Here is a 25,620-nt window from a genome sequence, read left to right on the forward strand (position 1 = left end):
GATGTGTAGTGGTATCTCATTGCTGCTTCAATTTGCAATTCCTTAATGACATATGACATTTAGCATCTTTTCATATGGTTATTTGTCAACCTCTTTGATGATTTGTCTGTTCAAATCATTTGCCCATTTTTTAATTGGGTTGTTCATTTTCTTATTGTTGAGTTTTAAGTGTTAACAGTCCTTGATCAGATGTGTCTTTTGCAAATATTTTTCCCAGTTCATGGCTTGTCTTTTCATACTTTTTTTTTTCCTTTTTGAGATGGAGTCTCTCTCTGTTGCCCAGGCTGGAGTGCAGTGGTGCAGTCTTGGCTCACTGCAACTTCCACCCCGCTGGTTCAAGCAATTCTCCTCCCTTATCCTCCTGAGTAGCTGGGATTACAGGCGCCTGCCACCATGCCCAGCTAGTTTTTGTATGTTTAGTAGAGACTGGGTTTTGCCATGTTGGCCAGGCTGGTCTTGAACTCCTGACCTCAGGTGATCCACCCACCTAGGCCTCCCAAACTGCTGGGATTACAGGCATGAGCCACCGCTTCTGGCCCTTTTCATACTCTTAATAAGACTTTTTGCAAACCATAAGTTTTAATTTTAATGAAGTCTCACATCAGTTGTTTCTTTCACGAATTGCATTTCTGGTGTTACATCTAAAAACTCATTGTAAAACCCATGATCATCTAGATTTTCTCCTGTTTTCTTTCTAGGAGTTTCGTGTTTTACATTTAAGTCTATGATCCATTTTGAATTAATTTTTGTAAAAGATGTAAGATCTATGTCTAGATTCATTTTTTTGCCTGTGGAAATCTAGTTGTTCTGGCACCATTTGTTGAAAAGACTGTTTTTTCTCCATTGAAATGTCTTTGTTCCTTTGTCAAAGATCAGGTGACTATATTTATGAGGGTCTGTGTTCCCTTGATCTATTTGTTCTTTTGCTACCAGTACACCATCTTAATTATTGAAACTTTTATTTTTTTTTTGAGACAGAGTCTTGCTCAGTTACCCAGGCTGGAATGCAGTGGCACGATCTTGGCTCACTGCAAGCTCCGCCTCCTGGGTTCACGCCATTCTCCTGCCTCAGCCTCCCAAGTAGCTGGGACTACAGGCACCTGCCACAATGCCTGGCTAATTTTTTTTTTTTTGTATTTTTAGTAGAGACGGGATTTCACCATGTTAGCCAGGATGGTCTCAATCTCCTGACCTCGTGATCCACCCACTTTGGCCTCCCAAAGTGCTGGGATTACAGGCGTGAGCCACCGCGCCTGGCCAATTACTGAGACTTTTAAGTCTTGAAGTCGGGTACTGTCAGTTTTCCAACTTTGTTCTTGTTCTTCAATATTGTCTTGGCTATTCTAGGTCATTTTGCCTCTCCATATAAACTTTAGAATCAGTTTGTTGATATCCACAAAATAACTTGATGAGATTTTGATTAGGATAGTGTTGAGTCTGTAGATCAGGTGGGGAAAAAATGACATGTTATAATACTAGAGCCTTCTTATCCATGAACATGGAATATCTTTGCATTTATTTATATCTTCTTTGATATCTTTCAGAAGAGTTTTTTTGTTTTCCTCATACAGATCTTGTACATATTTTGTTAGATTTATACCTAAGTATTTCATTTATTTTGTTGCTATTGTAAATAGTATTATTTTTAATTTCAAATTCCAATCGTTCATTGAGTTTCATAGGAAAACAATTAACTTTTTGATATTAACCCTGCAACTTTGCTGTAATCACTTAGTAGTTCCAGTGGTTTTTTGTTGTTTCTTTGAGATTTTCTCCATAGAATACTAGGTCATCTGTGAACAGTTTTCTTTCTTTCTTCTCAATCTGTGTATCTTTTATTTTATTTTCTTGTCTTACTGCATTAGCTAGGACTATCAGTACCATGTAGAATAGCAGTAGTGGGAACATCCTTGCCCTGTTCTTAATCTTAAGGGTTAACCGTGTATTTTCTCACCATTGATTATGATGTTAGCCAGAGGGGTTTTGTTCTTCCATTTGCTGGAGATAGTATCAGTTTGGAAGAAAATAATATTAGCTCTCCTTCCCTTCTTTTATTACACTCTTCTTTTCCATCTACCTACCTTTGCATCTGCACTTTATATTGTTAAGATTGGTAACATTCTGTTGTATAACTATAATTAAGCTTTGCACACATTTTCTACAGATTGATTCTCAAAGATGAAAATCATTCTATACAAGTTGAGTATCCCATATCCAAAATGCTTGGAACCAGAAATGTTTTGGATTTTTTATTGGTTTTTTCATCCTTTTTTTTTTTTTTTTTTGAGATGGGGTCTTGCTGTATTGTCCAGGCTGCTGTCAAACTCCTGGGCATATTTTGGTTTTAATATTTTTAAGACAGCATCATCCAGGCTGGAGTGCATTGGTGTGATCATAGCTAACTGCAACCTTGAACTCTTGAGCTAAAGCAGTACTCCCACGTCAGCCTCCCGAGTAACTAGGACTACTGGGATGGCACGCACCACCATGCCCAGTTAATTTTTGTTGTTGTTGTTGTTGTTGTTGTTGTTGTTGTTGTTGTTGTTGAGACAGAGTTTCACTGTGTTGCCCAGGCTGCTCTCAAACTCCTGACCTCAAGTGATCCCCCGGCCTTGGCCTTCCAAAGTGCTGGGATTACAAGTGTGAGCCATTGTGGCTAGCCATGTGTCTTTATATAAACAACATATAGTTGGTTCTTTTTTGTTCACTCCGATAGTCTCTGTCATTTAATTTGTGTATTGAGACCATTCTCATTTAAAGTGATTATTCATATAACTGAGATAATATCAACTGTATTTATAACTGTTTTCTATTCATTGCCCCGCTTGTTTCTTTTTTTTATCTTCCACTCTCTGCCTATTCTGATTTTTATTGAACATTATGATTCCATTTTCTCTTTTCTTTCAAAATATCAATTATACTTTTTTTTTTTTTTTTTTCTGGAGAAGGAGTCTCGCTCTGTCGCCCAGGCTGAAGTGCAGTGGTGCGATCTCAAGTCACTGCAAGCTCCGCCTCCCGGGTTCACGCCATTCTTCTGCCTCAGCCTCCTGAGTAGCTGGGACTACAGGCACCCGCCACCATGCCCGGCTAATTTTTAGTATTTTTAGTAGAGACAGGGTTTCACTGTGTTAGCCAGGATGGTCTCGATCTCCTGACCTCACGATCCTCCCACCTTGGCCTCCCAAAGTGCTGGGATTACAGGCGTGAGCCACCACGCCCAGCCCAATTATACTTATTTTTAAGTTTTTCTAGTGGTTACCCTGGAGTTTGCAATACACTTTACAGCCAATCAAGTCCACTTTCAAATAACACTGTCCTGCTTCACAGGTAATGCAGGTACCTTATATCAGAGTGTTCCTGATTTCTTTTTTTTTTCCTTCCCATCCCTTGTAACACTCCTGTTATGCATTTCACTTACTCAAAAGGTATAATCATTGATTACATTATCGTTATTATTTAAATAAACTATTATCTTTTCTATCAATTTAGAATTAGAAATGTAAAAGATTTTATTTTACCTTCATTTATTCCTTCTCTAATATTCTTCCTTTCTTTATATAGATTCAAGTTTCTGACATTTCATTTTCCTCATATCTCGCCATTTTCATGTAGCATTCCCTGTGGGCCTCTTCTGCTTCCGGGCCTGTTCTACAGCTGCCCTGCAGGCCCGCGTGTAGGGTTCAAGATTTGTAAACAGACTTATCACAGAGGCAGGGCTGAGTGCTGCCAGATCCTTTAATGAGAACCAGTCAACTAGGCATTAAGAGAAAACAAACCCCCAGCTGCAAAATAACAAAGATTATCCAAGCCTCACATGCAGGAATGTCCATAGCAAGGTAGCAGCTAGGCAGTGACCTACTCCTACACAGTCCTCAGCCTGCACACCCACCAGCCACAGGTCTGCCCACCTCCATCAGATCCAGGCAAGGCTGGAGTCCTCACTGCTGTTTGGCAATAGCAGTTGCCCCCATCTCAGCACCTCAGATTTGCTCTGTTCTGCCCTGCCCTGGTCCAGAAGATCTCAGTGATGACATGTCCGCTGCATGGCTCCAAGGGGACCCCTTCACATCTGCAGAGAGTTGGTGCTAGGGCTTGGGCAGCTCTCCCAACAGCTGAACCAGCTGAGCATCTGGGTCTCAGATGGCTGAGTACTGAACATTTTCTCTGAGCAGAGTTTAAAAGGACCCTGAATATATTCTGAGCATGGAGCAGTCACTCACTGAGAGCTGGCAGCATCCCTCTGTCCATCCAGGTCTCAGTGATGGGGTGAGGGGGAGACACTCACTCCTTGCTGGTGTCACAAGGCCTCCTCGTCTCTATTCTCCCTGAGTGGCAGCTCTGGGGTGTGCGGAAATGTTTCTCTGCTGTGTCTTCTGGGGTGAAGTCGTTTGGCAGCGCTGGTTTTCCCTCCCTCACTCTGCTCACCACCTCTCTGTCCACCACTCACTAGCGATGGGACCTGGTGCAGGGCTGTAGGAAGGGATGCAGCAGGCTCACATCTCTGTGGAAAGAGGGGTGAAGTCCTATCTAAACCCAGGCTCCAGCTTCTAAATAGAAGACTTGTGAGCCCTGACTTCTTTCCATCAGGAGATAGGGAGGAAGAGGGTATAGCAGAGTTCAAGTTACTGAAGAAATGTCTGCACCAGGCGTGGTGAGCGCCAGACCCACCCATCCTGAGGACCCTTTGAAAGGACCTTTTTAAAAAGATGTGTTTGTAACTAAGCAATACACCTTTCCCAAACCTAATTACAAGACATTTCTGCACATAAGACAAGCAAACTAAAGACTTAATGGCAAACTGCTGGCAAGTTCATGAGTATGGTGTCCTCAACACTGATGTAAACTATCTTTTTCTTTCTGATGCTCATTTAAGTGAATGTCTTTTGTTTTTGTTTTTGTTTTTTTGAGATAGAGTCTCTCTCTGTCACCAGGCTTGAGTACAGTGGCGTGATCTCGGCTGACTACAACCTCTGCCTCCTGGGTTCAAGCGATTCTCCTGCCTCAGCCTCCCGAGGAGCTGGGACTACAGGCGCGTGCCACCACGCCTGGCTAATTTTTGTATTTTCAGTAGAGACGGAGTTTCACTGTGTTGGCCAGGATGGTCTCGATCTCTTGACCTCGTGATCCTCCCACCTCGGCTGCCCAAAGTGCTGGAATTACAGGCATGAGCCACTGTGCCCGACCTTAAGTGAATGTTTAATCATACACTTCCCAGCCATCTCTTGAAATTTATTTAGGGTTGCCAGAAAAGATTTCCACAATGGCTTATGGACCTCAGATGAAATGTATTTCCTCAACTCTTGCCTTATTCTCTAATTGGAAGGAAATTGCTTAATCCCATATAAATGTAAATGCTATTAACACCCATGGATATCCTAGGATAAAAAGGAACTTTGGCTGGTAGCAGTCTACTTTTTATTAAGGTAGCAGTCATTTACCAAACACCAGTAAACCAGTGAGTGGGCCTTTGGTGGGCCTGCAGGCCCTGGGCAGGAGCCAGGCCACAGTGGCAGATGTGCTCTGGGGCTTGGGGATGCAGCCGCTCCTTTCTCCCCTTGCACCTCCTCATGCGCCTGCCCGTTGTGAATTAGTCAACACTGCTTTCCAGCTGCATTACGAGCCTTTATTGACTTTGCTTTTCATCCCTTTGACCCACTTTGACAATGTCATTAGCTAGGGCAGCCTTTTCAAAATCAAGATCTATTATTTTCATTTTTAAAAAGTCATTCAAGTATGCATTGCATGAATGCACTTTAATAAACCAAGCCTACTCATTCTCATACTTCTGATTTATCCTCTAAAGATAAATTTTCTCCCAATGCTGGTTTTAGTGAGGAATGAAATTTTTTGCGCCAAGAGTGGAAAGGAAGACCTTTCTATTTTTCTAGAAACTCAGATTTTACTTTTTCTTCAAACATCTAATTTCACCGCTTTTCAACAAGGACATCTGAGATTTGGTGGTGTATCTAGATGATATCTACAATGCTTCACATCCAAGAAAATCAGACCATCCCAATCCCCAGCAAGCACTGACCAACTGTGCTCACCCGGCCTCAGTCCTGCCATGGTGTGCAGAGTTGGCTGAGGCCCCGTGTGGCCCGCCCTGGCTGTCTTGTGGACCCCCCTCACTCCCTTCCTCAGGAAGCCATGACCCTCTGGGATGCCCAGGGGTGTCTTTGACACACGTCTCAGGTGTCTTTTCCATTTGTCAATTTACCATTTATTTCATCTTTTTTTTTTTGGGAGTGGGGACAGGGTCTTGCCCTGTCACCCAGGCTGGAGTGCAGTGGCATAATCATAGCTCAAACACTCATTACTGTGTTAAGGAGTCTATATACTATTACTGTGCTACAGAAAAAGCACAGACCTAAATATGCAATATGGGGAATGTTTGAGGGACTGAGGGCCGGCTCAGCTGTGGCGATGTAACTACCTATGCATCTGGAAAAATATCCCAACAAAAATACTTCAGTTAGGTGGTAATATGCAGGCAAGTTTTAAAACGTACTTCTTATTGTTATAATTTTTCTTTGTACAATAAGTGGAAATTATAAAAATCTTAGGAACATGTATATAAACTCCCAAGTAAGGCAGAAATCACGAGGCCCCTCATGTTGTCCTCTGCGCGTGGAGGAGCAGAGGAGTCAGAGAGGGCAGAGCCGCCTCTGAGGTGGGCTTTCCTTCTCTTGGGCCTAGGCACTGTGGTTGGCGTGGACGAGAGCACTGCTTTCTCATGGCCTGTGTGTGACATGTGTGGCAACGGGAGATTGGAACAGAGGCTGGAAGACAGGTAAGGGGACAGGGGCTGTCCTGAAAGCCCTAGAACTGAAAGGGCACAGAAGCAACCCAGCCCCAGAACCTGGGCCTTGCTACCTCAGGTGACTCCCTTGAGACCTCAAGGGGCAACCTCCGCCTCTGCTGAGCAGCAAGGGAAGAGGCCTCTGGGGCCCAGTGGGTTTTCCTTACTGAGATTTCTGCTGTTTCTTGCAGCTGCTCCTGTTATGAGATAGAAGTGCTGGGTTTTGTCCCCACCTCCTTTATTATCAGCCAGGAGAATTAAAAAAACAGGACAAACATGAATAAGTGAAAAAAACCTGGTGACTGTATAGCCTAGCTTTTGTGAAAGGTGCAGACGTTTACAGAGACCACTTTTACAGTGAGCAGCTACTGGACAGATGTCCCTGCCCACCCCACTATGCTGCCCTCCCTTAGGGTCTGGGCCGGTGTCAGTGCAGTCTGTCCCTATGAAGTCAGTCCTCCGGCCTCCCAAGTGCAGTGTCATGTGATAGAAAGGGACAGGCTCATTACTTTTCTGCTTCTTAAAAAGCAAAGAGGCTGGGCGTGGTGGCTCACACCTATAATCCCAACACTTTGGGAGGCCGAGGCAGGCGGATCATAAGGTAAGGAGATCCAGACCATCCTGGCCAACATGGCAAAACCCAGTCTCTACTAAAAATACAAACATTAGCTGGGCATGGTGGCGCGTGCCTGTAATCCCAGCTGCTTGGGAGGCTGAGGCAGGAGAATCTCTCGAAACGGGGAGTCAGAGGTTGCAGTGAGCCGAGATCACACCACTGCACTCCAGCCTGGCGACAGAGTGAGACTCTGTCTCAAAAAGAAAAAGAGAAAAAAAAAAGCAAAGATCGGCCAGGTACAGTGTCTCACGCCTGTAATCCCAATACTGTGGGAGGCCAAGTGGATCACTTGAGGTCAGGAGTTGAAGACCAGCCTAGCCAACACGGTGAAACCCCATCTCTGTTATTAATTTTAAAAATACAAAAATTAGCCGGGCATGGTGGCACACACCTGTAGTCCCAGCTACTCCGGAGGCTGAAGTGGGAGAATCACTTGAACCAGGGGGAGGTGGAGGTTGCAGTGAGCCAAAATCGCACCACTGCACTCCAACCTGGGTGACAGAGAGAGAGCGAGACTCCATCTCAAAGAAAAGAAAAAAACACACACACAAAGCAAAGAGCAAATGTCTCCTTGGCATATCTGGGCTGGTGGCCTTACACAAGCCATCACTGGACTGTGTGGAAGAGATGAGCACATGTGCAGGCATGCAGGGTAGCACACAACAGTGGCTGTGCTGGCAGCTGAGAGCAGACTTTCTCTTCCGGGCCAGGGGGCAGCCTGACCCCTGGCCTCCCAGGCCCTGACCTCCCTTCCTGGGAGGCTCAGCATCCCCTCCTCTGCTCCCCTCTTCAGCCTCCAGCCAGTGCTACTCGAAGCTAATGTTCATCCCTTGGACAGGCTGAGTCCAGGCAGCTGCAGGCCTCTCTCAGAAACTTGATTCTGAGAGTAAAGCCCCGTTTTCTAGCTCAGCAGACACTCATGTTTAAGAAAATGTCTCCCACTGGAGCTTTCCTGACTTGTGCCTCCCGGGGCCTTGTCTTTCCTTGGCTTTTCATATACCAGAGGCGCCTTTTCCTGTGGGGACTGCTCCCGGGTGGTCACATCTCCTGTTCTCAAGAGGCACCTGCAGGTCTTCCTGGACTGCCGCTCAAGACCGCAGTGCAGAGTGAAGGTCAAGGTAGGAGCCAGGCCAGAGCACGCACGCACTCCTAGCTCACTGCAACATAGCGAAGGTGAGACAGAGCTGAAGCAGGTGCACGTCCTCCTGTACGCCTGCAGAGGCGCTGGGACTCGGCTGGGATGGCTTGCATCTGGAACTCCCTCTAGGTCCTAGGAGCTTCCCTAGGAAAGGTGGGAGGATGCACCCTGTGTGAACACAGTCTCTCCATGTTAAAACACATCTTTGACCTAAGGCCGTGAGACTGAAGCTCTGAAGACAGGTGGTTTGGATATAACATGTTAATTTTTGGGAATGAGTGATTTAACTTGAGCACTTACTGTGTTGGAGGGAGTTTAACCCAGCCCTGCTTCTGCTGTTGCAGCTGTTGCAGCGCAGCATTTCCTCCCTGCTGAGGTTTGCCGCCGGTGAAGATGGGGTAAGTGCAGGGGGCCCAGCCCAGGGGGCCGCACACTCGGTAGCCTGCATGAGCAACTCATCCCCAGAGGAAGCCCCCACTCCCAAATGTGTTCTATTACAACCCATCCCACTAGGAAGTGGTGTAGACACTCGAGAGTGAAATGCAGATATGTCTGCCATTCAGACTGATAGGTTCCTTTCCTCTGTGGAAATGAGGTTATTTTAGATCATTGTTGAGGTAGATGCAGGAATCTGTCCCCTGGCTTTTTTGTTTGTTTTTGTTTTTGTTTTTAGACAGAGTCTCATTCTCTGTCCAGGCTAGAGCACAGTGGCGTGATCTCAGCTCACTGCAACCTCCGCCTCCCAGGTTCAAGCGATTCTCCTGCCTCACCCTCCCGAGTAGCTGAGACTACAGGCATGAGCCACCACTCCCAGCTAATTTTTGTATTTTTAGTAGAGATGGGGTTTCACCATGCTGGCCAGGCTGGTCTCAAACTCTTGACCTCAGGTGACCCTCCAACCTTGGCCTCCCAAAGTGATGGGATTACAGGCATAAGCCGCTGCACCCAGCCTGCCCCCTGGCTTTGATTACAGCACCACAGTCTTCAGGTTGGAGTCCTACTGCCAAGGTGTCATGTTAATAGGATGGAATTCCCCAAGATGCTTTTTTTTTTCTTTTTTTAAACACTGGGTATTCCAGACTCTGAATAACTGGTAATGTGACTGTCCTGCCCTGAGAGTCACTGTGGTGAATCTTAGTAAAGCAGGGTGGCTCCTCCAAGAAAAGCCACCTAAATATATAATTGATGGGCCAAAGAGTTTCTGCTGTGTGAAATTTGACCCACATAAATGAGACATCTGTCCTAGAGATGCCACCTGTGTCTTGTGAAAGCCATTTAAAAGCACCACAAGTGGCTCATGGAATAGCCACAGAAGGGGACCAGCCACTCAGTGGCCCCTGGGCACAGCCCCAGTTCACACGAGACATCTGGAACCAGAGTGGGCTCCACAACCAGGGAGCTGACTTGGGCCACGCTGGAAGGGAGTGTGGTGACTGGGGAGGCCGATCATGCCTGGAGCTCTGTGGTCAGTCAAATAAGGGGTCTTTGTCTAATGGGTCCCCATGGCCAGATTCTAGCCAGAATTTTTTTTTAGGCAGAGTCTTACTCTGTCATCCAGGCTGGAGTGCAGTGACACAACCATAAGCTCACTACAGCCTCGAACTCCTGGGCTCAAACGATCCCCCCGCCTCAGCCTCCCAGGTATCCAACCCACATTTGTGGTGACTTAACCTGTCCTATGGAGACTCCTCCCTGCCCCACTACCCCTGCCACCCTGTCACCCACTGCACCTCAGGAGGGGCCAGCAGCCCTCCTGCTGCTGTTTGGACAAAGGCAGAGCAGCAGTTTGTCCTCTCTCATCTAAACCATGTCTGTCAGAGTTGGATTAAATTGGAACATGGATAAGTCTATGAGTGGGATCTTTGAGGATCACAAGTGACTATACACTAGAATCACCTGCAAGCTCTAAAGAGTTTCTGCTCTTGGCTGGGCATGGTGGCTCATGCCTGTAATCCCAGCACTTTGAGAGGCCGAGGCGGGCGGATCACCTGAGGTCAGGAGTTCGAGACCAGCCTGGCCAACATGGTGACACCCCATCTCTACTAAAAATACAAAAAAGCTGGGTGTGGTGGTGCGCATCTGTAACCCCAGCTACTCGGGAGGCTGAGGCAGGAGAATCACTGGAACTGGGGAGGTAGAGGTTGCAGTGAGCTGAGATTGTGCCATACTCCAGCCTGGGCGACAGAGCAAGACTCCGTCTCAGAAAAAAAAAAGGGGGCTTCTGCTCCCTCCTGGCACAACACCCACCAGCTTTAAAGCTCCTCAGTGACCCCGAGCTCCAGCTCGGAATTGTCCCCTGAGCTGCTGCACACAGGGACTGATGCTGAGGCCGGGCTGTGGAGGCTCATCAGCAAGTGTTCCCCAGTGGTGCAAAAGGTGAGTCATCACTACGGGCCAGGAACTGAGCCTACCGCATTCTCACATTTCCCTGTTCAACCTCCCAATGTCCCAGCAAGGTAGAGCCCATATTTCCCTGCTAGGGGGATGAGTGCAGTGCCCAAGGCAAAGACATCCCACAGAGGGAAAGTCATCGTTACGCCACAGAGTGACCACCTGCAGAGTTGGGAGCCAGCCCAAGGAGCATAATGGGGAACAGCATATGTGCTTTTCTGTCCTTAAGGAAGTTTAAGTGTATAACAGGCAACCGACCACACAGCAGTGCCTGTCAGCCAATTCCTTGTCTCCTTGTCTGAGTCCTGGGAGTAGGGAGGAAGAAAGGAGGAGGCAGTGCCCAGAAAGGGGGGAACTGCCCACAGCTGACCAGGTAGAAGTTTGAGTAGGTGCTAAAGATGGCAGATCTGAGTCTTCAGGGAACACATCTTGATGGAGAATGTTGGGAGAAAGCATTAGAAACGCCCCTGTTTGGCCGGGCGCGGTGGCTCACGCCTGTAATCCCAGCACTTTGGGAGGCCGAGGCGGGCGGATCACGAGGTCAGGAGATCGAGACCATCCTGGCTAACATGGTGAAACCCCGTCTCTAGTAAAAATACAAAAAACTAGCCGGGCGTGGTGGCGGGCACCTGTAGTCCCAGCTACTCGGGAGGCTGAGGCAGGAGAATGGCGTGAACCTGGGAGACGGAGCTTGCAGTGAGCCGAGATCATGCCACTGCACTCCAGCCTGGGCGACAGAGCGAGACTCCGTCTCAAAAAAAAAAAAAAAAAAAAAAGAAACGCCCCTGTTTGAGAACGCATGATAAAACGAACCAAAACCCACAACCTCAACAGATTCAACCAACTCTTGGGCATGGCACACAGCTCTCCAGCTGCTCCATGCTACTCAGAAGGGCGGGACGGTGCTGTGGTAGCAGCTGCCTGGCATCCCTGGTCACCATCCAGGAAGTCTCCAGCAATGGACAGTGCTTGACACCCGTTCCAATCCCCACCCCTCTTTAGAGATCCAGAGACCAGGAACCCTGGCAGAAATCCTCCTTCCTTCACTTGGTTTCCTTCTGGCTAAGGTGCTCGTTCCTCCTACACATTTAACTTGTCAACTAGAATATTCCCATAGGTAAAAGCCCTGCTTATAAAGAGCTCAAAGGTGTGTGTACCTGAGTGCATGTGTGTGCACATTTATGCAGTATGTGTGCATCAGAGCACCTTTGCCCATGTGCATGTGTATGTGTCCACTTGACTATGCTGTGTATGCACATATGCTGGACACATGCGTACATGTGTGTATGTGTGTGCATGTGTGTATGTGTATGCATTGGGTGAGGGCCAGAGGGTGGCAGCAGCCTTAGTATCACCTTTTTGGGTGCTCTGGTTTCAGGGCCAATACCAGTGGACTGTGGGGTAAGTTCCAAGCCTAGAAGTAGACAACTTAGGAGGCTCTTTACTCCATGCCCAGCTCTATTCACAGTGGCTGATCAGGTCTTTACTGCGGATCTGGAAAGAAGCTGATAGAAGATGGGTGCCAGAGGGGCCTGGGTAGAGATGTTAGCTGAGAGATACCCAGTATGGATTCTGTCAGTTTTCTGGGTGAGCATACACATTCACCAAAATTCAGAGAATCAAATTGGGGCTTTCCACAAGAACTGTAACTCCATTCCCTGGGGCAAATGTACTGTTTCGGTTAAGATACTTGAGTGTTAAGTTTTATGCCTTTACTGTAATGTGGTCAAGCTGCAGATGTGAAAACAGTAGGATTGTCTGTAGTTGTGCATCTCATTTCTCAATAGTAACATTATTGTGGCATGGAACTTGAAGTTTGTTTCCTTAGCTTTCAGAAAAGTTAAAGGAACATATATAGTGATTTTTTAAAAGAGAGCACATTTTACACATATGCAGACACACATTTATATGAATAGTGCTTGGGAGTTTGCTAATATGGTTGTTTAAACCTCTCCATGTTAATTTCTCCCACACATAAAAGATTTATTACTTGGACACAGTGGCTGATGCCTGTAATCCCAGCACTTTGGGAGGCCCAGTCGGGCAGATCACCTGAGGTCAAGAGTTCCAGACCAGCCTGGCCAACATGGTGAAAATCCATCTCTATTAAAAATTTAAAAATTAGCCAGGCATGGTGGTGCGCACCTGTAATCCCAGCTACTTGGAAGGCTGAGGCAGGAGAACTGCTTGAACCCAGGAGGCAGAGGTTGCAGTGAGCCAAGCTCACACCACTCCATTCCAGCCTGGGTGACAGAGCAAGACTCAGTCTCAAAAAAAGTAATAAAAAATTTTAAACTCCATTTACAGATAATATAGCCAAACCTAACATTTTACAAATAAATGATTTTTTGCTGGCTTTTTCCAAGTCAGAATTGCATACTTTTACTCCAGAAGACCATAGGGTCATCTGTTTCACACTTGCACAAACATGCAAGACTAACTGAAACTCTTAAGACACCAGAAGGGTGTCCAGCATGCCGCCTCCACCCTCCCTCCCCTTGCGGTGACCCTGCTTCTGCTTCTGTATCCCCTGGTGTCCCCTCCAGTCCAGCAGCCTGGAGACTCTCCTGCTCACTGCCATCTCTTCAGTGACGGGCCCACATGGGATCGTAATAAACCCCATGCGTGAGCGAGTGAGCAGCTGCACTTGCCGTCCATGCCACCTCAGAGCCCTTGGGAAGGCCTCAGCTTCCATTACCAAGTTCCTTCTCTTTGCCTGTCTTGACCAGTGACACCCACTTCCCCCATCACTACATTAAACCATCCTGTTGACTTTATTCTTTTTCACCAAGGAAGCCAAAACTCTTGACAGAGCCCACTGAATAGGCACCATGCCTGTCTTACAAATGGGAAAATCAAAGTCCCCCCACGAGTTGGCGTCAGTAGCGTTCACATCCCAGACTGATCCTGACATTTATTTTTACAAAACAAACCATCTCAAAACTTGGTGGCATCAATATTCATTCTGTGCACAGAACTCTTGTTTGGACAGGGCTTCATCCGGATAGCTCCACTGGGCATTAGCGGGTGCCCCCAAGGCCGGTGGGAGTCACAGAAGGCTCCTACGTCCAGGCCACAGCTCTGGCCGGACCCCCTCACAGCATGTGTGTGGATCCCACGGGCCAGCTGGAAGCTGGGCACCTTTCCTGACCAGGCGTGGAACATCACTTGGTGTCCCTTCCACCGCACTGTGTTCATGAGAAGCCAGACACTGAGGCCAGCTCAAACTCAGGGAAAGGCAGTGAGACTCACACCTTTGAAGGGAAGGGCACCAAGGAGCCACATTCTACCTGCTTTGGCCACGTTGTCTGGCTTCTCCAGCCTCAGTCTCTTTGGCCATGACACCATAACGATGGGAGGGGTGAGTTAATAGACACCAAACAGAACTGCTGTAGCAACTGCCAAATGCCTTGCACAGAGGAGGAGTGTGGGGTGCCCATGATATTACTCTGCAAGTGACATTGCCTTCTAGGGCTTTAATCTCTCAGAAAGCCAGAGATGGAATATCTCAGTGCTTCTGAGCCTTTATTTTCAGCCCTACCCGCAACAGCATTCTGCAGCTTGATCTATAATGGGGTGCACCACACCCTCTCAGCCTGGTCAGGGATGGGGGCCAAGGACTCCCTGTACCTGTCTCATCTGGAGACGAAACTCACCTGGGACTAACCAAAAAGAATTAGAAGAAAAAGCGAAGTCTCATTACAAAAACACAGAGGATTTTAGCCCAGTATAACTCTAGAAGAAATGGGATCCTATTAAGGAAGGAAGTTTGGGGCAAAGCACCAGGAAATCCCTCAACCGGAAGTGTTGCTAGATTGAGGAAGTGTCCTAAAGGAAGTGGGAGACAGCTGTGGGCACTGTGTGCCCAGCCCCGGCCTTCCCAGCAGAGTCTGTGTGCATCGTGTCCCAAGTAAAAACAATTCAGTTACCAGAATGGGGTAGTTCCTTCACTTGCTAAAATAAATGGATATGTGTGTGTGTGTGTGTGTGTGTGTGTGTGTGTGTGTGTGTGTGTAGTGGCTCTTCATTTGTTTCTCCTTCCTACCACTGTTCTCAGCCATTTGAGGAGTGGAAGGTCGTGGACTGGGGAAAGGGCCTTCCACTCTGGCTCTCTGGTTTTCCGTGTTGTTGGGAACAGTACGTCCCAGGCTGTTTGCTTTAACCAGCGTGCCTTTTATCACTGCAGAGCTACGAAGTGAAGAGTGTCCTCGGAAAGGAAGTGGGGTTGTTAAATTGTTTTGTCCAGTCCGTAACCGCCCACCCGACCAGCTGCATTGGATTGGAGGAAATCGAGCTTCTGAGTGCAGGAGGGGCCTCTGCAGAACACTAGCGGTTGCCGCAGGATCTGTGAACTTTGCAATGTGGCTGCAAGGGTGGTGGTGGTGGTGGTGGTGATTTGGGGTAGTTATTTGTTAACTATGGACACAGTGAACGTAGTTTACGATCTTGAAATGAAACTTAGATTTTTCTGGGGAAATGTTCAGATACAGTTTTGTGAACTGTAAATCAAAATACCTTTTTCTACAGTTTATCTTTTATTTTCTGCAAATTTAGGAACATATTTACTCTTGTTTTCACATTGAATCTTAAGTTTAAGCTCTTCATTTGGTATTTAGGCAATATATGAGAAAAAAATTTTTTGTTCATTTGTAATTTTAACAAGTTGAACATTTTACCATGATTGAACATGTTTTTATTACAGTATTTGTTTTAACATTCCCCCAAAGAATACCCTGCAAAGTGTAAACCTTTGTCCCATACTGTGATATTACTGTTCTGCTACAATAAATGTCAAACCTAAGCACTTTGCAGTTCACTACTTTTGGGAAAATGTTCTAGGGAACTGTATCACAGGTGAAACTGTTACCCATAAAGTGTAGCTCTCTGAACTGGTGTGATCGTGTCTCTGCTGAATGGTGGTGGGGATAGCTGGCTCCACCACACACACCTGTTTTAATTAGGCTGGGTAATGTGCACGGAGAGCAAAGATCACAGACTAAGGAGCAGTCGGTTATTTGCTTTGCTGGCAGAGATTTAAACCAAGAATTAATTATCTTTGGACACTATAAAGATTTTGTTCCCTTCCTTATAGCAATATAATCATGACAGGCCATGGTTAACTACATCAGATACACGTAGCAGCCGTGACCAAGAAATGGTGCCCTAATACCAAGTGTTCTTGGGTTAAAGGCAGGCGGCTTTTTAATTAAATCTTAAAGCACTGCAATTACTGGCAAGACAGCTGGTCTTAAGCAGTTTTGTGACTGCCCTTTTCATCCACTACATGACTATTCCGGCCTTTCTGGAGCACTTTTGAAAATCTACTTGACTCTGTCCACAAGACTGAGGAAAGTGAAAGCAAAGTCCCAGGAAAGCGGGAGATGATTCAGCCCGGGGTTCTGCCCCTCGCCCCTCCAGCAGCCTCTACAGTTAGGGAGCTCTTGAACTGTTTTCAGCAGGGGCCCCCAAAAAGTCAACCCTTCCCCAGGTTTGCGTTCTTCGGGAGAACACCTTCTGCTGGAAAGCTGCTAGCTTACCTGAGCTCAGCCGTGCTCCACCTAGCTTAGGCAAGTTAAATAAGGCCAGGAGAGAGCCTTTAATGCGTTTTAAAAGCGACAGACCCTCTCTCCTGAGTAGCTCGGGCCTGCGCCCCATCCCCCCGCCCCCCACACACACACACCTGGCGCCCGTGCTCCCTGGTGTTCGCTGGCTGCGGGTCTGGAACGCACCCTTCCCGAGCCGGGTCCTGCGCCACCGGCGGGCGGGCGGGAGTCACTGCGAATATAGGAAGCAGGGGCGATTTCAAATGCTGCTTTATTCTTACAAATACTGTAAAAATTAATATAAAAAAGTGAGCATGCTCAGTCTTTTCCTCTTATCTACAATACAAAGGGTTTGTCTGAAAAGTCTGGTTTTTTTTCTTTTTACAAATGTACCTTAGCTGCATCAACAGGAGTAAGATGTAGAAAAAGCTACCATTACAAAAATAATTTAAGGGAAAATAAACACGTTTAGCTTCTCTCGCAGTTTAGTGGTGGTAAGTCCAGGCTGTAGCTTCTTTGCGCTCCTATGTCCCAAGAAACTGCAGCGGGCACCCGGCGGCTCTGGCTGCGCCAGGGCAGGGCGCGCTCCGCTCCGGGCCGTCGGGTCTGAGGTATGGGTCGTTGCTGAGTCTCTCCCGCCCCGGCCGCGCGTTACCGGCAGTCTGCTGTCCCGGCGGCCGGCAGGAAGGGCGGGCTGGGCAGCTGCTTGAAGAACTGCCGGAGGCCGGCCAGGTCCCGCGTGAGCTGCTCCACGCGCTGGTGCAGCTTCTCGTTCTCAGCCGACAGCTCCACCAGCTTCTGCTGCATCTCCTGGTTGCGCCGCTTGGCCTTGTCGCGGCTCTTGCGCACGGCGATGTTGTTGCGCTCGCGCCGCTGCCGGTACTCGGGGCTGCCGCGGTCCGGGCCCCTCTTGCCGGAGCTCTTCTCCCGGGCGGGGCCGGGCGCGGGGGTCTGCCTGGGGCTGCTGCGCGGCGGCTCCGGCGACGTGGGCGGGGTGGGCTGCCCTGCGGCCGCCAAGCTCACCACGGTCTGTGCGCACGCGGCCACCTGCGCGGGCAACAGCGAGCCGGGCGCGTCGCCGTCGCCCCAGTCGGGCTCGCGCTTGAGCGGGCGCGGAGCGGCAGGGCCCGGGCCCAAGGGGCGCGCGGGGCCGCCGGGAAGAAGCTCCAGGGGCCCCGCGCCGCCCGCCTTGTGATTGCTGTTGAAGAGGTCGGCGAAGAGCTCGTCGTGGCACAGCTCCAGGGTGGGCACGGCGGCCATGGAGTCGATGTAGGCGCTGAAGTCGATGGCGCTCTCGTCGTCGTACATGGCGGGGGCGGCGGCGCCTGGCTCGCCTAGGGCCCCTGGCTCGGCCCCGCGGCCCGGCTTGCCCGCCCGGCCCGGTTCGTAGAAGGGCGCAGGCTCCGCAGGCCAGGGCGCGCCGCGCGCCGGGCCGTCCAGGCTGAAGAGCGCGGCGCTCATGGCGGCGTCGGGCCGGGCTCTGCGTCCAAGCGAGGCTGTCACCTCGCTGGGCCCAGCCCCGCCGCCTTTTCTAGCCCCGGCTGACGTGCACGCCCCGCCCCGACTCCGGCACCGCGGGGGCGCCCCGGGGCCGCGGGGGAAGGGGCGGGGGCGCCCTGGGAGCCCCCCGGAGCCGCCCCGAGGCTTCCCGGGGCGCGCCCTCTCTCAGCTCCTCCCCGGGGCCCCCTCCCCGGCCCTGGGGACCCCCAGCCCACGTTGTAGGAGGGTGCCCGCGCTGCTGCTCCCTCCCCGGCCCGGGCCGGCCCGCGCTGCGCTGCTGGGAATGACACTCCCTCTGCCAGCACTCCAGGGCCTTCTCTTCTTCCTGTTTGTGGGCTTGGAACCTCCTCGCTCCTCGGGGCTGGGAGTGAAATCAAAACCAGGACTTGGCCGCAGCGCGCGCGTCCCAGGCCGGCTTCTGTCGCCGGAGGGCGGGGGGTGGAGACCCGTGGGAGAGGACCCGCGCGTCCAAGGACGCCCCCCGACCGTGGGCACGCGCGTGAGGCCCTCGCCCCGCGCCTCCACCGTGGGACCAGAGGCGGGAAGAGGCGCGGGGGACCAGACGTGGGGACAGCGGCGGCCTGGCAGGCGGGGAGGGCTGCCCGCACCGCACTCGGGCGCCTCGGGGAATCCGGGCCGGTTCTCGCTGCTCTCCTCGGAGGTCCCGGGTCCGGCCGGCCCTGGGGGTCGAGGCCCAGAGACGCGGCTGCTGCGTCCTGACCGAAAGGCCGACGGGACGCTGTCGCCAAAAGCAGAGCAGATGGGGGAGACGCGGTCACGACATCGCGTCCTCCGCCGGCTCCTCGAGGTGCGGGCTCTCCGGCCGGACGCTACTCCCCGACCCCGCAGGCCCGGGCGTCCGCCGCCAGCTCCCGCGCCCGCGTTTCTTCCAGGTCTACGGAAGCAGTGCCATCGTGTGGCGGCATCTTGCGTTAGACCTGTTTTTAGTTCCAGGCTCTTTCCCTGTTAAATATTCCAAAAAAGTGCCTTGAACCTAAAGTAGTTGGGTCCTTTTTGGGAAACAGGTAAGATCTACCAGTAGCTATAGCAGGGTGCAGATGGGCCTCGACTCACCATGGGGTTACATCCCGGTAGACCCATCGCACACTGAAAATGTCTTAAGTAAGAATGGGCTTTGTCATGTGTCCTGCAATTTGAGGCAGGCATTTCTGGTCAGACCCATTTATTATTTTAAATTAAAAATATGGTTTTTTTCAGCCGAGCACAGTGGCTCATGCCGGTAATCCCAGCACTTTGGGAGGCTGAGGTGGGCGGATCACTCGAGGTCAGGAGTTTGAAACCAGCCTGGTCAACATGGTGAAACCCCATTTCTACTAAAAATACAAAAATTAGCCAAGCGTAGTGGCGTGCGCCTGTAATCCCAGCTACTCGGGAGGCTGAGGCAGGAGAATCGCTTGAACCCGGGAGGCGGAGGTTGCAGTGAGCCGAGATCGTTCCATTGCACTCCAGCCTGGGCGACAGAGCGAGACTCCATCTCAAAAAAAAAATTGAGATGGGATCTCACAATGTTGTCCAGGCTGGTTTCAAACTCCTGGGCTTAAGAGATTCGCCGGCCTCAGCCTCCCAAAGTGCTGGGATTACAGGCGTGAGCCACCATGTCTGGCCCAAATCCATTAAATCACTATCGCTAGTCACACCTGCTCCATGTCGAGTCTCTTCCTGCGCAGGCCTCTCACCAGATCTGCGTCGGAACACCAAGCTCTACTAACTGCTGTGCAGTTTCTGCAGTCAGTTCCAGAGGTCATTTCTAACGTTGCACTATGGGATATTTAATAGGTTTCCTAAAGAACAAACATATTTCTTTAGAGTTACTCAGAGGGTACACAATGATGATGTCACACAATTAATTACCTATTAAGACTGAAATCCAGCAATGCGTAGAGTGTGGACTTACGCACATCCAGAAAAAGTTCTAGCACAAATTGTTTTGTTCTCATATATTTCAGAAGCCATAGAAACACTATTAAAGCCCTCCCTAATCAATCACTTAGGGAATGCAAAATCAATATTTATAAGGGATAACCATATCCTCCTAAAAACAACTCAGAGACTATTTTCAGTGAGATGATTTACTGATTCCGATAGTCAATATAGTTACATTTTATTTTTATTTTTATCTTTATTTTTGAGACGGAGTCTTGCTCTGTCGCCAGGCTTGAGTGCAGTGGCGCGATCTCAGCTCACTGCAACGTCCGCTTCCCGGGTTCAAGCGAATCTCCTGCCTCAGCCTCCGGAGAAGCTGGGATTACAGGCCCGTGACACCACACCCAGCTAATTTTTTGTATTTTAAGTAGAGACGGGTTTCACCGTGTTAGCCAGGATAGTTTCGATCTTCTGTCCTCGTGATCCACCCGCCTCCGCCTCCCAAAGCTACATTTATTAACACTAAGTTGAGTTTACATGACAGTGATGCATATTGAGGTGCTTTACAGGAAGCGGTTAGAAAGCTCTTGCCTAGGCCTGGTGCAGTAGCTCACGCTTGTAATCCCAGCACTTTGAGAGGCCGAGGTGGGCGGGTCACCTGAGGTCAAGAGTTCAAGACCAGCCTGGCCAACATGGTGAAATCCTGTCTCTACAAAAATACAAAAATTAGCCGGGCATGATGGCAGGTGCCTGTAACCCCAGCTAACTTGGGAGGCTGAGGCAGGAGAATCGCTTGAACCCTGGAGGCGGAGGTTGCAGTGAGCCGAGATCACACCATTGCACTCCAGCCTAGGCGACAGAGTGAAACTCCGTATCAAAAAAAAAAAAAAAAAAAAAAGGCGGGGCGCGGTGGCTCACGCCTGTAATCCCAGCACTTTGGGAGGCCGAGGCGGGCAGATCACAAAGTCAGGAAATCGAGACCATCCTGGCTAACAAGGTGAAACCCCGTCTCTACTAAAAACACAAAAAATTAGCCAGGCATGGTGGCAGGCGCCTCTAGTCCCAACTACTAGGGAGGCTGAGGCAGCAGAATGACGTGAACCAGGGAGGCGGAGGTTGCAGCGAGCCGAGATCCCGCCACTGCACTCCAGCCTGGGCGACAGAGCGAGACTCCGTCTCAAAAAAAAAAAAAAAAAAAAAAAAGAAATTCAGGAGGTTGAAAACGGTTAAAATGTGTTTGAGTTAATATAAGCTGTTTGTTGGGGTCCAAAAGCCAATCTGGCTTCCCTTCATTCATAGGACGAAGTTGACCATAATTCAGCTCTCTCTCATCCTAGGGATCATATTTGGATAATTGAAATGGCAGAAGAGCAGTTCTGCTCCAAATTACAGTCTGAAAAAATAAAACATTTTTGAGGAGTGCTCTCTAAACGTAAATATGAAATGAAGTTTCAAGAGGTGGGAAACTTTTTAGTGCTTTCTTCAGATTGTTATTCTCAGCTATCAGATTAGATGGTTTTGTTTCCCTTCTGCCTTTGGGCTATTTTAAATTTATGGCTTATTTTCCCGAGTTTTGGGTCACAGTAGCGATTTTTTTTTTTTTTTTTTTAAGATAGAGTCTCGCTCTGTTGGCCAGGCTGGAGTACAGTGGCACAATCTTGGCTCACTGCAACCTCCATGTCCCCGGCTCAAGCAGTTCTCCTGCCTCAGCCTCCCGAGTAGCTGGGATTATAGGTGTGTGCCACCACGCCCAGTTAATTTTTGTATTTTTACTAGAGACGAGGTTTCACCATGTTGGCCAGGCTGGTCTCCAGCTGCTGGCCTCAGGTAATCTGCCTGCCTTGGCCTCCCAAAGTGCTGGGATTACAGGCGTGAGCCACCGCACCCGGCCATGAAATTTTTATATGTTACATGTTTATATCCAAAAATACTGACTTTTTCAGGATGAACCTTATTCGCAATGTGTGAGTTTGGAAAAGGAAAGACAGAGTCAAAGGAACAAAACCAGTGGTTGTTGGGGTCACGCACCCCTCATGCTGTTAAAGCTTGTGCATGTCATTGAAACCTGCTGTAATTGGTAACAATTTCTGTGTGCACTTCAGCTTCTGGAATCTAAAAGGCTGAGTCCCCAGATTGTAAAGTAGCCAGAACTGACAACAAGAATTGGATTCTGTGGGTTGGGTGTCCCACCTGCCAAATACCTGCTCACATTCTCCTCAACAGAAAAGGAAAAGCAATTTGTCTTCCCAGGCTACATTTTTATCAGGTGGATTCATCCCTCCCTGGCCCACACCCAGTAGCCCCTCTGCCAGCCTCCTTGCACTCCAGGTCCCCAGCTGCCTCCTTGGTGGCAGTGATGCTGCAGCTGCACCTGCTCCCCCAGGAAGGGTGCAGCAGGTCTGGACTCACAGCTTGCTCTCCCTTTCCAATCCATTCTCCAGATGGCCACACAAGAGAGCCCGTCACGTCACTGTGTTCCTTAGAATCTGCTGATGTTTTCTTGGCCTAGAGGATGGAGTTTCAGTTCTCAAGTGGGAGCCCTCCACTGCCCACTTCAAGAAGCCAATTTCCTCTCACAACAACTGGCACCTGACTCAACTCCAAATACCCAGGACCTGCCTGGTTTCCTGTGTGTGAAGCTGATGGTTCCACCGAGAGCTCTTTCTCCTCTGCACTACTCTGCTGGCAAGAGCAATGGTGCCTGCCTCGATGGTGCTTTCTGTGACTTACTTAATCACTTCCTCATCTGACTTCTCAGGAAAAATACATCCCACATCTTGTCAATTATTAAGTGCACTTTTTAAATATTTTATTGAAATTGGGATGCATGTGACAATCACTGTTGTCCAGAGTGTCAGTTAGGATATTTGTCTTTGTCCACATATGGGTGCCAGTGGCTGGGAGTGAATCCTGAGGATGATGGCGGAGAGCACTTTCTAAAGAAATGCTACATCGCTCGCTGTCTTGGTGGAATGAAGAGCAGTGGTGTGTAAAAACCTGCAGGGCAATGACTCTGAAATGAAAAGTGATTCAGAGGAGACAGTGAGTGAACATGAAAACATTTGGGAATATCTTAAGCAATTTACTTATATTGTCCTTTTTACATGCACGTAAGAGTGATATATTATTAAAATCAATGTCTAAAAGAAATGAAGTTCTTTCTATGAGTACAAAATCAAAATTTTAAGAAATATGAGAGAAGCAACATCACCAAAAATGGCAGAGTAAAGAATTCCAGTGCTCCATCACTCCACAAATACAGCTGGCAAAAGCTGTCCTAATCAACTTTTACAGAACTCTGAAATCTAGCCACAAACTTACAGCAACTGGGGAAAGTATAATGAAGAAAGAAGCTGCTGCAATGTACTAAGAAAGCACTTTGGTGTTTTAAACTGCCTGCTTGCCATCCCTCCTTCTCCAGATTGTTGGTGGCCATGAAGATGGCAGCATGAACTCCTGATGCAGGCTGCTAGTGCCAGAGTGAACAACACAGACTCTGTTCTCAAAGAAACGGGAGTGTGCTTGGACCTGGCTGACAGCTCCCTGATGGACTAGAGCAAGGATAGCATTTGCATTTGGGCATTTGCCAAGAACAGCAAGGGCAAAAGTACTGGCTGTAGGAGCCTGAGACAAGCAATAGAAAGACCAAAAAGTCTAGGAAGGAAGAGCTTGAGGAAGAACATAAGTGGGGAATAAGGGCCATTAAAAGCTCTTGCGTGTACCAGGGAATACGTGCATGCCCAGCATGGGCGGAGTGCTCAGAAAAGGCCTGAGAAGACCTCAAGCCTCCACTTCTGGCTGACCTTCAAGATGTGCACATTCAAGAAGAGAAAGCTAAGACAGACAGAATTATAAACAACCTGGCTAAGTGTTAAAGGAGTATGCCAACACAGAGCCAATCTCTAAAGACTGGAAGAGTTTCTGTAGGTACTTTCTCTCTCTCTCTCTCTCTCTCTCTCTCTCTCTCTCTTTTATGGGTTGGGGGCTTTGGGCATTTAAGGTTACTCTGTTAAAAATACTAGCTGACCACTAAGCTAATGGAACACAGACTTCAGTGGCCTCACACAACAAACAATACAGATGTTACAAAAGTAGTTTTGAAAAGTCAGTAACAAATAACAACAGCCCACAACAAATAGCAACAACAAACCCTTGGCAGGGGTGGAGGGTGGGGGCGGAATCTACTTTGCAGAGTTGCCACATTGTAATTATCAAAATGCTGAGTTTTTGACAAACATTTATGAAGCATGCAAAGAAACAAGAAAGTATAAACCATTCACAAGCATACTCTGAAGAAATTAATAGAAACTATCCCTGAGGAAGCCAGACACTGGACTTAGTGGACAAAAACTAAATCACATGTCTTTAAAATGCTCAGAGTTAGGGTAAACCATGTACAAAGGACTAAAGGAAGCCAGGAGCATGAAGTATCACCGAATAGAGAATATCAGTTAAGAGAGAGAAATTACCAAAAATAACCAATTAGAAATTCTGGAGCTGAAATGAAATGAAAAATCACTAGGAGGTTACAACAACAAACAGGTTTAAACAGGCACCAGAAATAATCATCAGACTGGATGCAGTGGCCCACACCTGTAATCCCAGCACTTTGGGAGGCTGAGGCAGGCAGATCATTTGAGGTCAGGAGATTGAGACCAGGCTGACCAACTTGGTGAAACCCTGTCTCTAATAAAAATCCAAAGAAAATTAGCTGGGGATGGTGGCGCATGCCTGTAATGTCAGCTACTTGGGGGGCCAAGGCAGGAGAATCTGTTGAACCTGGGAGGCAGAGGTTGCAGTGAGCCGAGGTGAGGTCGTGCCACTGCACTGCAGCCTGGGCAACAGAGCAAGACTCCATCGAAAGAAAGGAAGAGAGAAAGAGAGAGAGGGAGGGAGGGAGGAAGGGAAAGAAAGAGAGAGAGAAAGAAGGAAAGAAAGAAAAGAAAGAGAAAAGAGAGAGAGAAAGAAAAAGAAAGAGAGAGAAAGAGGGAGGGAGGGAAAGGAGGGAAAGGAAGGAAAGGAAAGAAAAAGGAAAGAAAGAGAAAGAATCAGCAAACTTGAATATAGGACAATTGAAATTATGCAGCCCGGGAAGCACAAAAGAAAAGAATGAAGAAAAGTGAACCAAGCCTAAGGGACCTGTGGGATATCATCAAGTAGATCAACATATGCATAATGAGAGTCCCAGAAAGAGGAGACAAAGAGAAAGTAGCAGAAAGACTACCTAAATAAATAATAGGCCGGGCACAGTGGATCATGCCTGTAATCCCAGCACTTTGGGAGGCCAAGGTGGATGGATCACCTGAGGTCAGGAATTCAAGACCATCTCTACTAAAAATACAAAAATTAGCCAGGCATGGTGGAGGGCACCTGTAATCTCAGCTACTCGGGAGGCTGAGGCAGGAGAATCACTTGAACCTGGGAGGCGAAGGTTGCAGTGAGCTGAGATTGTGCCACTGCACTCCAGCCTGGGGGACAGTGAGACTCCATTTCAAAAAAAAAAAAAAGAAAGAAAGAATAGCCAAAATGTCCCATATTTTGTGAAATACATGAATCTACGCATCCAAGAAGTTCAACAACACCAAGTAGAACAAACTCAAAGAGATCCATACTAAGAAACACTATAGTCAAATTATTGAACACCAAAAAAGACAATCTGGAAAGCTGCAAGAGCCAAGTGACTCATCACATACAAGAGATCCTGAATAAAATTAATAATCAGTTTTTCATCAAAACCATGGTGGTCAGG

General features: G+C 48.5%; 2 protein-coding genes across 38 annotated transcripts in view; one reads left to right on the forward strand and one right to left on the reverse strand.

Moving 5' to 3' along the window:
• The window catches only part of SPIDR (scaffold protein involved in DNA repair), a 475,230-nt gene extending 459,485 nt beyond the window's left edge, over nt 1–15,745 (forward strand). For 20 of the 37 annotated variants that reach the window (XM_063817068.1, XM_009455296.5, XM_063817081.1 and 17 more), the window contains 4 exons: nt 6,697–6,790; nt 8,419–8,533; nt 8,898–8,951; nt 15,131–15,745. In XM_063817068.1, the coding sequence (XP_063673138.1) occupies nt 6,697–6,790; nt 8,419–8,533; nt 8,898–8,951; nt 15,131–15,274 (407 nt within the window). In that variant the 3' untranslated portion in view covers nt 15,275–15,745. Of the gene's footprint in view, nt 1–6,696; nt 6,791–8,418; nt 8,589–8,897; nt 9,300–11,606; nt 11,725–15,130 lie in introns of those variants that run through there. The other 17 variants (XM_009455295.4, XM_063817063.1, XM_063817077.1 and 14 more) reach the window with 4 other exon arrangements.
• A 995-nt stretch (nt 15,746–16,740) lies between these two features.
• On the reverse strand, nt 16,741–18,008 carry CEBPD (CCAAT enhancer binding protein delta). Its single transcript, XM_003951258.6, has one exon. The coding sequence runs from the start codon at nt 17,946–17,948 to the stop codon at nt 17,139–17,141; it is 810 nt and encodes a 269-aa protein (XP_003951307.1). The 5' UTR covers nt 17,949–18,008; the 3' UTR covers nt 16,741–17,138.
• Between the last annotated feature and the right edge of the window lie 7,612 nt (nt 18,009–25,620).

The sequence above is a fragment of the Pan troglodytes genome, chromosome 7 (assembly GCF_028858775.2).
Source record: "Pan troglodytes isolate AG18354 chromosome 7, NHGRI_mPanTro3-v2.0_pri, whole genome shotgun sequence".
NCBI classification, from domain to species: Eukaryota; Metazoa; Chordata; class Mammalia; order Primates; family Hominidae; genus Pan; species Pan troglodytes.

What these genes read in the sequence shown, in the direction of transcription:
- CEBPD (XM_003951258.6), bottom strand. Translation starts at nt 17,948, where the DNA reads ATGAGCGCCGCGCTCTTCAGCCTGGACGGCCCGGCGCGCGGCGCGCCC.